The sequence below is a fragment of the Salvelinus alpinus genome, chromosome 28 (assembly GCF_045679555.1).
Source record: "Salvelinus alpinus chromosome 28, SLU_Salpinus.1, whole genome shotgun sequence".
NCBI lineage: Eukaryota > Metazoa > Chordata > Actinopteri > Salmoniformes > Salmonidae > Salvelinus > Salvelinus alpinus.
In genome coordinates this window covers 35770899-35786509 of record NC_092113.1, presented here as the reverse complement: position 1 = coordinate 35786509, position 15611 = coordinate 35770899, and the positions used below count along the sequence as shown (strand labels likewise).

The window sequence follows — 15611 nt, the reverse complement described above, 5'->3', positions numbered from 1 at the left end:
CTAAGCCTGCAACGCTATTGCAGAGATGTTGATATTACCGGTCGCATTTGATATGGTGAAAACAATGTGTGCGGGAGGCAGAGACACAGAAACTCACAACAATAACTTTGTCAGATAACAACGCTGTGAAACAAATAATTGATGCTATAGCTAGCTGTCAAGAGGAAACGGACTGAACAACTCAAAAACTCCCCACCATATGCTCTCCAAATGGAAGTTAGCTGTGAGGGCCGACATGCCCATGCATTAACTTTTGTTCACTATATGTCGGCCCGGGGATGTTAGGACGAGGACAAAATGCTATTCACAGGGACAAATTGTTCTGTCTCGGTGATGTTCAGTGTTCTGCGTGGCTAGATTGACGAAAAACAGATTCCATATGATCGAATGGTGGTCTTTTGCACAGATGGGGCTCCATCTAGCACGGGGCGGTGGGCAGGCCTCTGCACTCTAGTTATGAATGTCTCCCAATGCTATACGGACGCCTTATATGATACACCCGCTGAGCTATAATGAATACACCGAGAGCAACTGGTGGCAAAAGAGCTGAGCGCAGAACTCGGAGATACGCAGCAGGTAGATTTGTAAATTACATCGCGCACGCCTGTTCGCAAAACTATATGGATATATGAGATCATAGCATGACAATGTTCTATTTCACACCAAGGCTAGGTGGTTATCGAGGGAATATTTTTTCGAATTGAGAGAGGAACAGATGTCATTCGCAATGGATGTAAAAACAAACCGAGTTTGTTGACTTTCTGTGTAATGAAAATAAAACGTGTATCCTTGCCTATGTAACTGACATATTTGTGAAACTGAACGCAAGGATGCAAGGGAAAAACAAAAAAAGTATACAGATTAGTGACCGAATCTGCGAAACCCATTTGACTGTGATCCTTGCTCAGTTGACATGCAGGTATGTGAAATCGAATGCTGCAGACAACGCATTCACGGCTCACTATGGAGGAGTTTTGGATCCTGACTAAAACGGAATAGTGTGCCGTCTCCCTCCAAGCTTTACAACTCATGGTACTCTGATTCAGTGCTCTCGTCTGCATTGCGCACTGTCGATCACGCCCCCTGACTTTGAGACATACATCCCAGTGTTGCCAACTAATTTTCAGGGTAAATTGCTATAGGCAGGTTGATTTGTTGTTAAAAATTGCTCAATGACGTTGCGATGTCGTTGAGTGATAACGTAAAACTGCGTCATTACGTAGAATACGCAATAACGTTACTCAAATTGACTGGCCATCTCGGCAAAAAATAGGATTTGACATTTGTTCAGGTACAGACTCTCACTATTTTCTGTACTTCTGGCTGTACAATTTTGATTGAGACATGTTGATTGATGTTGTAAGTTCTGTTCAAGATCAAACATTCGTGACCAAATATATTAATTGGGTTTGGCTCGCCGAACCCGTACTACTGCTGCTGCAGTCAGCCAACAATGATTTGAAATTTACTGAAGTTGCTGCTGACGTCACTCACAATGCACTTTTGCAGCCAGGCACGTGTGTTGTGACTGAGTGTGTGACAGAAAAAAACGTGTTTGTGTCCTTTAGAGGGAAAATGCGTGCATTTTAGCGTTTGAGTCACTTTTCAAAATTTGCTAAAAGTTCCAAATACATTTTTTAAAGTAGCTACATTTGTTGCTAGGTGCTGTTTGAAAAAAAAGTTGCCAGGGTTGTCTGAAAAGTTGCTAAATCTAGCAACAAAATTGCTTAATTGTCATCACTGCAAGACGCACCCATCTCATTAGTGGTGGTGAGATAAGATACATTATGTTAGACTAATTTGTAATTGACTGTTAAGAATGTGATGGTGAGTTGAGAATACATTCAGAAATACTGTTAATGTTTTTCAACTGACTGCCATAGCCCATAATAAAAAGTTAACATTGGCTGTTAATTACATCATTGTTTTTCACATGGTTGGGGTCGTGAGAATGTTAAGATATCAAAATGGAGTCCCCTGGGTTAGGGTAGTAGTATGCCACCTGTTTCTTCATACAAGCACTCAGCATAGAAGAGGTTAACACACCATTTACTTTTAGCAGCCGCTCTGATCCAGAGCAATAAGGGTTAAGTGCCTTGCTAAAGGGCACATCAACAGATATTTCACCTAGTCGGCTCGAGGATTCGAACCAGCAACCTTTACTGTTACTGGCCCAACGCTCTTAACCACTAGGCTACCTGTCACCATGCAAATAATTTGCAACCATACAAATATTTTTTCTGTCTTAAGTCTTTTTATTTTCATTTTCTGATGCAGTGCTTATTTACGCAATAAAACACACGAATACAGTATTTCAATAAAATATTAGCGAAATGCACCATTAACAAACAGTAAACATTTAAATCAGTACAAAATTCAGAAGGTGCGCAAAATCTACAATTAGCAAAGTCTTATGATAACTGACATGAACATAGGCTACAAATATAATCTAAGATTGTTGATAATAAACTAATTACACAATTATCCAAAATGTGCTACTAGAACTTCTAGCTGATTGACATTAGTACCACGTTTAGTGCCATCGTATGTGATTGAGGTAAGGCGGTGTGTATATAGGAATTCTTTGGGGAAAAAATACTTTATGATTTCCAAACGCTTTTATAAAGGCAAGTCTTTTACATTTCTTCGCATAAATCAATACATACAAATTTATGAAGTACTCCTTGATTGATTGTCATAGCAACACATAAGAAGTCACAATAACAAAGGCATAACAAAATAGAAGATTCCAAAGAAAATATTTTTTAAATCCTGTTTAAAATGGCAAACACCCTTACTGGTTAATTGACCTTGACCAACTGCAAGAAGTGCAGAAGCTGTCTGAAGTGAGGCCATTGACACAATTCACCTCATTGTTAAGCCACAGGTCCACACTGAGAAACTAAAGGAAAACTGGTATCACCAGATGTGGTGCTGGTGGTTAGGAACACCCCTGACTTTGTATTGTAATGGTTCGGTCTGTTGTAGACAACCTGGCTAAAAACGATGGCTTTGTTGTGTGTGAGGAAGTTGTCGGTCAGCTGGACAGAGAAGGCGGAGAGCTGCTGATGGCATATGTTGCTGCTGGGCCCTGGGGTGTCCAGGTGGGTACGAGGGAGGGGCTCACATCAGATCTACAGAGGAATAGAGAAAAATAGGATGATGTCTGGAGAGAGGGTTGGATGGAGAGAGGGGCAGAAGGAAAGAGGTGAGAGAGGGTGGAGTGGTAGAGAGAGAGAGGGGTGGATGGATTTAAAGACACCTTAACTGATATTGTAGTTCAATCTACTACCTCGTTGTCCTGGTCCGAATTCTCATGCTGCTCCTGATCGGCCGTAGAAGCGCTCTCCTTCCAGGCACTAAGGTTTAATTGCTGGATGTTGTTGCACTTGATGGGTGTGTTCTCTCCCTCAGGGATGCTGAAGGGGTCACGTGATACGGCTGTAATGCCAGTGTTGTCACAGATGATCTGAGCCAGAGAGACATTCTTCAGGGCCTTCCTCTGTGCCGAGGTGAAGACGCCTGGGTTTTCATACCATAGCCTGGGGATCAACAAGTGATGTGAGACACATACTATTACAGACAAACACATGCTGGACCTTTAAAAAAAGTAAAAACTGCACTCTGGCAGTGCTATGTCAAATGCCTTACATGATGCAGGTCAGTCAATATCTCTCTCTCTCCCTATCTCTCTCTCACACACACACCTGTCTCCCTGGCGGATCCTCTGGAACTGGGTGGCGATGAGGCAGGCGAAGAGAGGCCCGACGCGGCCGCTGTGTACGAAGGGTTCAGCCACGCCCCCCATCCACACGTCAATGTTATCTGGGGTGCCGTAGAGCTGCAGCAGTCTAAAGGCCAGGTCTGTGTTGTTCAGAACCACGGCCAGCTCGCCCAGGTTACTAGGTGTTGAGAGCCCACAGAATTTACGCCAAGCGTTGTAGTCTAGGTTAGGGAAGAGAAAGGAAATAATAAGTGAATGGAACTGACCAATAGAGATACAGTACATGGAAGACGAGAGGAATGATTTTGGAACTGACCAATAGAGATACAGTACATGGAAGACGAGAGGAATGATTTTGGAACTGACCAATAGAGATGCAGTACATGGAAGACGAGAGGAATGATTTTGGAACTGACCAATAGAGATGCAGTACATGGAAGACGAGAGGAATGATTTTGGAACTGACCAATAGAGATACAGTACATGGAAGACGAGAGGAATGATTTTGGAACTGACCAATAGAGATACAGTACATGGAAGACGAGAGGAATGATTTTGGAACTGACCAATAGAGATGCAGTACATGGAAGCCGAGAGGAATGATTTTGGAACTGACCAATAGAGATGCAGTACATGGAAGACGAGAGGAATGATTTTGGAACTGACCAATAGAGATACAGTACATGGAAGACGAGAGGAATGATTTTGGAACTGACCAATAGAGATACAGTACATGGAAGACGAGAGGAATGATTTTGGAACTGACCAATAGAGATACAGTATATGGAAGACGAGAGGAATTAGAGTGATGATTGATTTTGTGTTAACAGCCAAAGGATATGAGTTTAATGGTATAGATGTGTTTATCTGTGGTATCAGTCTAACAGTATAGATGTGTTTATCTGTGGTATCAGTCTAACAGTATAGATGTGTTTATCTGTGGTATCAGTCTAACAGTATAGATGTGTTTATCTGTGGTATCAGTCTAACAGTATAGATGTGTTTATCTGTGGTATCAGTCTAACAGTATAGATGTGTTTATCTGTGGTATCAATCTAACAGTATAGATGTGTTTATCTGTGGTATCAGTCTAACAGTATAGATGTGTTTATCTGTGGTATCAGTCTAACAGTATAGATGTGTTTATCTGTGGTATCAGTCTAACAGTATAGATGTGTTTATCTGTGGTTTCAGTCTAACAGTATAGATGTGTTTATCTGTGGTATCAGTCTAACAGTATAGATGTGTTTATCTGTGGTATCAGTCTAACAGTATAGATGTGTTTATCTGTGGTATCAGTCTAACAGTATAGATGTGTTTATCTGTGGTATCAGTCTAACAGTATAGATGTGTTATCTGTAGTATCAGTATAACAGTATAGAGGGAAAATGAAAGGTGTGTACCAGGCAGGCCATGGTCACGTCCACGCTGCATGTTGAGAGAGCCCAGGTCCAGAGCCAGATGGTTTATGAACTGGAAGAGTTTCTCCCTCAAAGCATCCACCATCATGTGGTCCTGGGTGTTCAGCTTAGCAGGGCGACCCACTAGACCACGGATAAGAGGGTCGATACCACCTGAAGGAGGACAGACAGAGAATAGGATGTTTTTTTTTAACCTTTCCCCCCATCGTAGACTGTTATAAACTGGGTGGTTCAAGCCCTGAATGCTGATTGGCTGACAGCCATGGTATATCAGACCGTATACCACTGAAATGTCAAAACATTTATTTTTTACTGCTCTAATGACGTTGGTAACCAGTTTATAATAGCAATAAGGCACCTCGGGGGTTTGTGGTATATGGCCAATATACCACGGCTAAGGGTTGTATCCAGGCACTCTGTTTTGCATCGTGCATAAGAACATCCCTTAGACGTGGTATATTGGCCATATACCACACCCCCTCAGGCCATATTGCTTAATTAATAATCCAGAGAGTGAATTAGTTTACAACTGACAAAGGGGTCTGCGAAGCATTCCTATGTGACCCACCACCACTCACCCTCAAACACCAGCCTCCAGGGGGTGAAGAAGGCCTTGAAAAGGGGCACGCTGGGGAACATGCGATTCTCCGTGTTGTTGATGTCCAGGCGGGACAGCGTGGGCTGGATGGCCAGGTGGGCAAAGCGGTACGCTGCTGTCGCAAACACGTTGGCAATGCTGGGATCAATCGTCTCGTTGTAGCCCGGGTAACGGCCGAGCTGCCGGGCCATGGTGTCTCGGCCCACGATGTGCGGCAGGTAGTCCCTGAACACAAACACCTGGGAGGGAGGGAGTCTGTTACTGGTACCTGGGTGGTGAATAGCGTCTGTTACTGGTACCTGGGTGGTGAATAGCGTCTGTTACTGGTACCTGGGTGGTGACATCAGTCTGTTACTGGTACCTGGTTGGTGAATAGCGTCTGTTACTGATACCTGGGTGGTGATATCATCTATAAGTCTATGCCAGGTAAAGCTCCGCCTTATCTCAGTTCACTGGTCACGATAACACCCACCCGTAGCACATGTTCCAGCAGGTATATCTCACTGATCATCCACAAAGCCAACACCTCATTTGGCCGCCTTTCCTTCCAGTTCTCTGCTGCCAGTGACTGGAACAAATTGCAAAAATCGCTGAAGTTGGAGAGTTTTATTTCCCTCACCAACTTTAAACATCAACTATCTGAGCAGCTAACCGATCGCTGCAGCTGTACATAGCCCATCTGTAAATAGCCCACCCAATCTACCTACCTCATCACCATACTGTTTTTATTTACTTTTCTGCTCTTTTGCACACCAGTATCTCTACTTGCACATCATCATCTGCTCATTTATCACCAGTGTTAATCTGCTAAATTGTAATTATTCGCTCCTATGGCCTATTTATTGCCTACCTCCTCATGCCTTTTGCACACACTGTATATAGACTTTCTTTTTTTTCCTTCTGTGTCATTGACTTGTTTATTGTGTTATTGGCTTGTTTATTGTTTACTCCATGTGTAACTCTGTGTTGTTTGTGTCGCACTGCTTTGCTTTATCTTGGCCAGGTCGCAGTTGTAAATGAGAACTTGTTCTCAACTAACCTACCTGGTTAAATAAAGGTTAAATATTTATTTTTTTACAAATAATATCAGTCTGTTACTACCTGGTTGGTGATATGAGTCTGTTACTGGTACCTGGGTGGTGATATGAGTCTGTTACTGGTACCTGGGTGGTGACATTAGTCTGTTACTGGTACCTGGGTGGTGATATGAGTCTGTTACTGGTACCTGGGTGGTGATATGAGTCTGTTACTGGTACCTGGGTGGTGATATGAGTCTGTTACTACCTGGTTGGTGACATCAGTCTGTTACTGGTACCTGGGTGGTGATATGAGTCTGTTACTACCTGGTTGGTGATATGAGTCTGTTACTGGTACCTGGGTGGTGACATCATTCTGTTACTGGTACCTGGTTGGTTATATCAGTCTGTTACTGGTACCTGGGTGGTGGTATGAGTCTGTTACTACCTGGTTGGTGATATGAGTCTGTTACTGGTACCTGGGTGGTGATATGAGTCTGTTACTGGTACCTGGTTGGTGATATGAGTCTGTTACTGGTACCTGGGTGGTGACATCATTCTGTTACTGGTACCTGGTTGGTTATATCAGTCTGTTACTGGTACCTGGGTGGTGGTATGAGTCTGTTACTACCTGGTTGGTGATATGAGTCTGTTACTGGTACCTGGGTGGTGATATGAGTCTGTTACTGGTACCTGGGTGGTGATATGAGTCTGTTACTGGTACCTGGGTGGTGATATCAGTCTGTTACTGGTACCTGGGTGGTGACATCAGTCTGTTACTGGTACCTGGGTGGTGATATGAGTCTGTTACTGGTACCTGGGTGGTGATATGAGTCTGTTACTGGTACCTGGGTGGTGATATGAGTCTGTTACTGGTACCTGGGTGGTGACATCAGTCTGTTACTGGTACCTGGGTGGTGATATGAGTCTGTTACTGGTACCTGGTTTGTGATATGAGTCTGTTACTGGTACCTGGGTGGTGATATGAGTCTGTTACTGGTACCTGGGTGGTGATATGAGTCTGTTACTGGTACCTGGGTGGTGACATCAGTCTGTTACTGGTACCTGGGTGGTGATATGAGTCTGTTACTGGTACCTGGTTGGTGATATGAGTCTGTTACTGGTACCTGGGTGGTGTTATGAGTCTGTTACTGGTACCTGGGTGGTGATATGAGTCTGTTACTGGTACCTGGGTGGTGATATGAGTCTGTTACTGGTACCTGGTTGGTGATATGAGTCTGTTACTACCTGGATGGTGATATCAGTCTGTTACTGGTACCTGGGTGGTGATATGAGTCTGTTACTACCTGGGTGGTGATATGAGTCTGTTACTGGTACCTGGGTGGTGATATGAGTCTGTTACTGGTACCTGGTTGGTGATATGAGTCTGTTACTGGTACCTGGTTGGTGATATGAGTCTGTTACTGGTACCTGGGTGGTGAAATGAGTCTGTTACTGGTACCTGGTTGGTGATATGAGTCTGTTACTGGTACCTGGGTGGTGATATGAGTCTGTTACTGGTACCTGGTTGGTGATATGAGTCTGTTACTGGTACCTGGGTGGTGATATGAGTCTGTTACTGGTACCTGGGTGGTGATATGAGTCTGTTACTGGTACCTGGGTGGTGACATCAGTCTGTTACTGGTACCTGGTTGGTGATATGAGTCTGTTACTGGTACCTGGGTGGTGATATGAGTCTGTTACTGGTACCTGGGTGGTGATATGAGTCTGTTACTGGTACCTGGGTGGTGATATGAGTCTGTTACTGGTACCTGGGTGGTGATATGAGTCTGTTACTGGTACCTGGGTGGTGATATGAGTCTGTTACTGGTACCTGGTTGGTGATATGAGTCTGTTACTGGTACCTGGGTGGTGATATGAGTCTGTTACTGGTACCTGGGTGGTGATATGAGTCTGTTACTGGTACCTGGGTGGTGATATGAGTCTGTTACTGGTACCTGGGTGGTGATATGAGTCTGTTACTGGTACCTGGTTGGTGATATGAGTCTGTTACTGGTACCTGGGTGGTGATATGAGTCTTTTACTGGTACCTGGGTGGTGATATGAGTCTGTTACTGGTACCTGGGTGGTGATATGAGTCTGTTACTGGTACCTGGGTGGTGATATGAGTCTGTTACTGGTACCTGGGTGGTGATATGAGTCTGTTACTGGTACCTGGGTGGTGATATGAGTCTGTTACTGGTACCTGGGTGGTGATATGAGTCTGTTACTGGTACCTGGGTGGTGATATGAGTCTGTTACTGGTACCTGGGTGGTGATATGAGTCTGTTACTGGTACCTGGGTGGTGAAATGAGTCTGTTACTGGTACCTGGTTGGTGATATGAGTCTGTTACTGGTACCTGGGTGGTGATATGAGTCTGTTACTGGTACCTGGGTGGTGATATGAGTCTGTTACTGGTACCTGGGTGGTGATATGAGTCTGTTACTGGTACCTGGGTGGTGATATGAGTCTGTTACTGGTACCTGGTTGGTGATATGAGTCTGTTACTGGTACCTGGGTGGTGATATGAGTCTGTTACTGGTACCTGGGTGGTGATATGAGTCTGTTACTGGTACCTGGGTGGTGATATGAGTCTGTTACTGGTACCTGGGTGGTGATATGAGTCTGTTACTGGTACCTGGGTGGTGATATGAGTCTGTTACTGGTACCTGGGTGGTGATATGAGTCTGTTACTGGTACCTGGGTGGTGATATGAGTCTGTTACTGGTACCTGGGTGGTGATATGAGTCTGTTACTGGTACCTGGGTGGTGATATGAGTCTGTTACTGGTACCTGGGTGGTGATATGAGTCTGTTACTGGTACCTGGGTGGTGATATGAGTCTGTTACTGGTACCTGGGTGGTGATATGAGTCTGTTACTGGTACCTGGGTGGTGATATGAGTCTGTTACTGGTACCTGGGTGGTGATATCAGTCTGTTACTGGTACCTGGGTGGTGATATGAGTCTGTTACTGGTACCTGGGTGGTGATATGAGTCTGTTACTGGTACCTGGGTGGTGATATCAGTCTGTTACTGGTACCTGGGTGGTGATATGAGTCTGTTACTGGTACCTGGGTGGTGACATGAGTCTGTTACTGGTACCTGGTTGGTGATATGAGTCTGTTACTGGTACCTGGTTGGTGATATGAGTCTGTTACTGGTACCTGGTTGGTGATATGAGTCTGTTACTGGTACCTGGTTGGTGATATGAGTCTGTTACTGGTACCTGGGTGGTGATATGAGTCTGTTACTGGTACCTGGGTGTAGGCGCCCATGATCTTGCGAGCCTCCTGATAGAGTGTCTCACCGTCCCAATGTGGGTTGAGACGAAGCAGGGCACCGGCCAGACGGTTGTGCTCACGCAAGAACATTGTGTGGATGGATGTCAAAGCTATGTTCTCATCCACACGAACATCACCTGGCAGACAGAGACTTACAGGTGAGGCCAGAGACATACAGGTGAGGCCAAATAGTGATTGAGAATCATATACATTGTCTTTCTGTATCCGGACAACTATTGTACATGGAAAGTCAAAGAATTCCTCTAGTCAAAGTTCTATCGCTTTTTGTCATCATTCTGTGTCTTAGACTTTAACTTAAATATACATTGGTCTACTATTCGGACAAACAGAGTTGAAAGGCTAACCTGCAATGAAGCAGGGCACCTCCTTGGCATTGGTGTCGTTGGTGATTCTCCTGCGGGTGGCACACATGTTCCCCTTCACATCAGTGAAGGGAAGAAACTCACGTCCGTTGTCTTTGAACTCTTTGTTGATACGCAGCAGGCCTCCGTCGTTGGTGAGGTTACGTAGGTCACGCGCCAACCCCTCCTCAGAGCCGTACACCTGCCCCAAGTCCAGGAAGGCATTCAGGGCATTGATCTGCTCCCTCCTGTTGGCCATGTCACCGAAATTGAAAGCCGACTTTCCTGTGCCGCACACAGGCGCTGATCGGAAGACCGGGATGCAGCTGTCTGGGCCAGTGGGCAAGCGTGGGTCATTGAGAGGAATCTGGTCATGGAGGAAAAGACAAGACAGGTTGAAGAACTAATAATCCATGTACCATGGATCGAAAAGGGCCAGATATCCAGGGGTGCCTGTTGTAAGTGTTAGGCTGTGGGATGTGATGTGGGAGCTGTGACTGACCTGGATGGGGAAACAGGGTTCGGAGCGTTCACAGCTCTCATCACAGTTCAGGCCGTTGCTGAAGGCGCGGATGCTGGGGGAGGAGGGCGTGAATGTCAGGTCATGGTCGTTCCACTGGCCAAAAATAGTGACCATGTGTGTGAACTCGCGATCGCTCTCTACACTGGCGTCATTGGTTGCCAGGATACGGTTAGAGACCTCCCTTACCTGCACACAGGGAGGGAAGCAGGGCAGAGGGAGAACAATGAAATACAATTATGTTACTTTATATCTAACTTGTGGTGAATAGTAGCAGTTATTGCAACTATGTCTATGTATTGTCATCATACCAGAGGGAGCACAAAGTTGTTGAAGCTCCTGTTTGGGTCCCAGCTTTTGGGTCTAGAGACCCCATCGTCATACTGAGCAGGCAGCCAACGAGTGAAGGGGGTGTTTGAGGCTCCCAGACGAGGATACTTCCTAATAAGAAGGAAGAAAATACAAATCAGAACAGAGAAACCTCGCTTGAGAAACTCAAGGTTCAGGTAACTGCCAAAATAACAAAACACTTGAGTAAATGAGGGATACAAAGTATATTAAAGGCCGGTGCTTCCACACAGGTGTGGTTCCTGAGTTAATTAAGCAATTAAAATCCCATCATGCTTAGGGTCATGTATAAAAATGCTGGGCATGCCATTCTTTTGGCAATTATTTTGGCAACCATGGCTATGCCAATATAGGATGACAATGCCCCCATCCATAGAGCACTGAATGGTTTGATATGTCACGCCCTGAACATAGAGAGCTTTTTATTCTCTATGCTGGTTAGGTTGGGGTGTGACTAGGGTGAGTCATCTAGGTGATTATGTTTCTATGTTGGCCTGGTATGGTCCCAATCAGAGGCAGTTGTTTGTCGTTGTCTCTGATTGGGGATCATATTTAGGCAGCCATTTCCCCTTTGTGCTTTGTGGGATCTTGTCTAGGTATAGTTGCCTGCGAGCACTACATCAGCTTCACGTTTCGTTTTGCGCTTTATTGTTTTCTTTGAGTTTCACTTCAAAATAAAGAGGATGGAACCATACCACGCTGCATCTTGGTCCACTCATTATAACGATCGTGACATGATAAGCAAACAATGTAAACCATATGCCATGGCTGTCAGTCACCAGATCTCAACCCAATTGAACACTTATGGTAGATTCTGAAGTGGCGCCTGAGACAGCGTTTTCCACCACCATCAACAAAACACCAAATGATGGGATTTCCCTTGGAAGAATGGTGTCGCATCCCTTCAATAGAGTTCCAGACATTTGTAGAATATATGCCAAGATGCTCTGAAGCTGTTCTGGCGGATCGTGGTGGACCAATGTCCTATTAAGAGACACTTTATGTTGGGGTTTCCTTTATTTTGGCAGTTACCTGTATAAAGCCACATCTCCTGCAGCCTATGACTGCATAGCCAGACCTCAGACCTACACTGATTGCACTTCCCTTTATATTCCACCCTATACAACTACTGTGCACAAGGCTTTCAAATTGTTGTGTCAAAGTATTAAACCCGCCATGCCCTGGTGCTCTTACAGGTTGTTGCAGATGCTGGTGGCTGTGCGGTACTTGTTAACGTTGGGTGTGGTGCGGCAGGAGGGTTTGCTGACACGAGCTGCACAGCCGGTTACGCGGGCAATGGTGTCTAGCTCCTGTGGCGTGAGGAGGTCTGAGAAACAAGAGATAAGGAATAATGTGAAATATGTGTTGGTGTATGTGTGTGTGTCTGAGTGTATGTGTCTTGGCGCGTATGTGCGTATGTATATTTGTGTGCAACTGACCTGTTGCGTTGAGCGAGCGTTTGTGCAGCCTGTGGGTGTGGTGGACTTTCTCATGGATCAGTCTCAAGGTGTTCTCCAGGTAGTCTGCAGACCGGACAGCAGAGCGCGTGTCCCTGGCAGGCTGCTTCAGGAGACGCAGGATATCTGAGGGCCTGATGGACTGTCCACGCACTCTCTCCAGACTCCTAAGATATGGACAAGCACAGTGGTGTAAAGTACTTAAGTAAAAATACTTTAATGTACTACATAAGTCGTTTTTTGTGATGTATCTGTACCTTACTTTACTATTTATATTTTTGACAACTTTTACTTTTACTTCAATTCATTCCTAAAGAAAATATGTACTTTTTACTCCATACATTTTCCCTGACACCCAAAAGTACTTGTTACATTTGAATGCTTAGCAGGACAGGAAAATGGTCCAATTCACAGTTATCAAGAGAACATCCCTGGTCATACCTACTGCCTCTGATCTGGCTGACTCACTAAACACAAACACTTGGTTTCTAAATGATGTCTGAGTGTTGGCGTGTGACCCTGGCTATCTATAAATAAAAAAGAAAAGAAAATGGTGCTGTCTGATTTGCTTAATGTAAGGAATGTAAAATGACTTATACTTTTAATACTTAACTATATTTTAGCATTTACATTTACTTTTGATACTTAAGAATATTTAAAACCAAATACCTTTTGACTTTTTTTCAAGTAGTATTTTACTTGATGACATAATATTCTGTTAAGGTATTATTATTTTTTACTCAAGTATGACAATTGGGTAGTTTTTCCACCACTGGACAAGCATATGACAAGGTTTTGAACAGAAACAAGCTCCTGCAGTTGAATTAACATCGTTGTACAGAGGCAGATTTATTGTACTAATAATAAGAACTTACGAGAAATAGAAATAGTGAACCTATTATTTTCTAAAGGAAATACAAAAGGTACAATTAAAGCAAATTGAAAAATTAGAAAGACTAAGCCAGTGCAAATCTGTTTCTTCGACTGAGTGAGACAATTGTGCTAGTTGCATACGGAGTAAGACACTAGTGCTGGTCATTTCATTCTACCCAATTTACAAAGACAGAGATGATCGACTTCATCTGATGAGATCAACTATCAGGTTTACTCACTTTTCTCTGGAGTACTTGTAGGCTTCATCTACAAGTCTCTTTGCCTCCTCTATTGAACTGTGAATGAAAGGGCCACCCAAACTTTCCTGTGTAGACAGTGCTGGCTGGATGAACATCAGGCACAGCCCCAATGCCAGGAGGGAGGGAAATGGCTTCATTTCTAGAAAGCAGAAAGGGAGGTTTATCAGTTTACCATCCTTAAAAAAACATGCTGCTCTCTTCAATGTAATGAGCAAATCTTTTGCTTCTCGCTGTTTTTCAAATTGTGAGAGAGAACTACAGAGACTTCTCAAAAAATGTATGAAATCATTTTGCACACAATAATCATATTAAAAACTAGGGCTGTCAGGGTAAATCAGCTAACTCGAGTTAACTTTATATAATTTTATTGCACTGTTTTTTTATTGTGATTAACCGCATTGTCTGAAAGCGTTGAAAATGCACTGAAAACATCCGCAATACATCATCTATACAGCTAAAACAACAATACAATGTAAAAATAAGTTGACATTGAGGTTAACGAAAGTGTGCTTTCTAAATGTACCTAATTTTGCTTACCGTTACTTACAAAATCAAGATGTCAATATTCTTGTAATATTTTTTTTTACAGCTTAGTTTGAGCAAATTCTGAATTTGCAATTAATTGCGATTAATCACAGCAATTGCAGCGATTAAATCAATTCAATGTTTGAATCATTTGACATCCCTATTAATAATACATTCATGCATGGATCAGAATTACCATGGTTAACAGAAAAACTCAAATATAACCTGATGATCAGACAAGAGAAACATACAGCAAATGTATTTTATTCAATCTTACCTTTGTTTTAAAACAAGTCTTGTTGTGAAGTCTTGTTGAGAAGTAAACTCGTCTGTAGAGCCCTCTCTAACAGTTCTATGTATAGTCAATGTTGCAAAGCCCCACCCCTATTATCTCCCATTTTATTTTTGTTTAACTAGGCAAGTTGTTATTTACAATGACGGCCTACCAATGACGACATCATGCAACTTCCTTCTTCCTTCTTGCCTTGACCAAATCGATCATCAACTGATAATATTATTTAGTGTGCTACTTTTGAGTCAGTCAAGGAAAATGGTAAATGCTTACTCTATATTCTAGCCAGCTGTTTCCTGCTAGAACCCCTATTGCAGTATCATGAGTTAAATGATTGTGATGATTATGCCTGCATGGTCTGGGCTTACAAGAATGAATGACTTTATTTTGAGCTGCTGTGTACGCAGAGCTTCTCGGTAATGGCGCACTTACAACCAGTACAATGTATACAAGTTCACCGCTCTTTTTTGCTTTGCATTTCTTCTGTGTAATGTGTTCACGAACACACTCTTGGAATATTTTTTTCAATATCTAGAACCTTAATTAAAGGGTTCTTTGCCTTTCCCCATGGGAGAACCCTTTAAAGAACCCTTTTAAGGTTCCATGTAAAACCCTTTCCACAGAGGGTTCTACATGGATCCCAAAATAGTTATTCAAAGGGTTCTTCTGTGGGGAAAGCCAAGGAACCCTTTGAAACCCTTTTTTCTAAGATTGCAGCTTCACGACATGTGAATTAGGGAAATTGACATCATGCAACAGACTTGTGCATTGTAATTTAAATATGTGCTTTAGGATTGTATCGTAAAGCACTGATTTCTAGTCACAAACTTTACTTTTGTCAAGTCAAATTGGTCCATGGGTAGACCCCCAGAGCTAGCTATAGTCTGTTGAAAGTACCTCCACAGGGAAGTTTCTGAGTAAAAAATGAAGG

General features: G+C 43.4%; 1 protein-coding gene across 1 annotated transcript; it reads right to left on the bottom strand.

Annotated features, from left to right (window-relative positions):
• Positions 1–2234: 2234 nt before the first annotated feature.
• LOC139557764 (eosinophil peroxidase-like) lies at positions 2235–14782 on the bottom strand. Its single transcript, XM_071372932.1, has 13 exons — positions 14666–14782; positions 13843–14002; positions 12713–12897; positions 12468–12600; positions 11237–11366; positions 10908–11114; positions 10409–10772; positions 10020–10180; positions 5724–5982; positions 5128–5298; positions 3708–3945; positions 3293–3542; positions 2235–3134 (listed from the first exon to the last, which is right to left on the bottom strand). Exons 2-13 carry the CDS (start codon positions 13998–14000, stop codon positions 3129–3131), a joined length of 2262 nt encoding a protein of 753 aa, XP_071229033.1. The 5' UTR covers positions 14001–14002; positions 14666–14782; the 3' UTR covers positions 2235–3128.
• Positions 14783–15611: the final 829 nt, after the last annotated feature.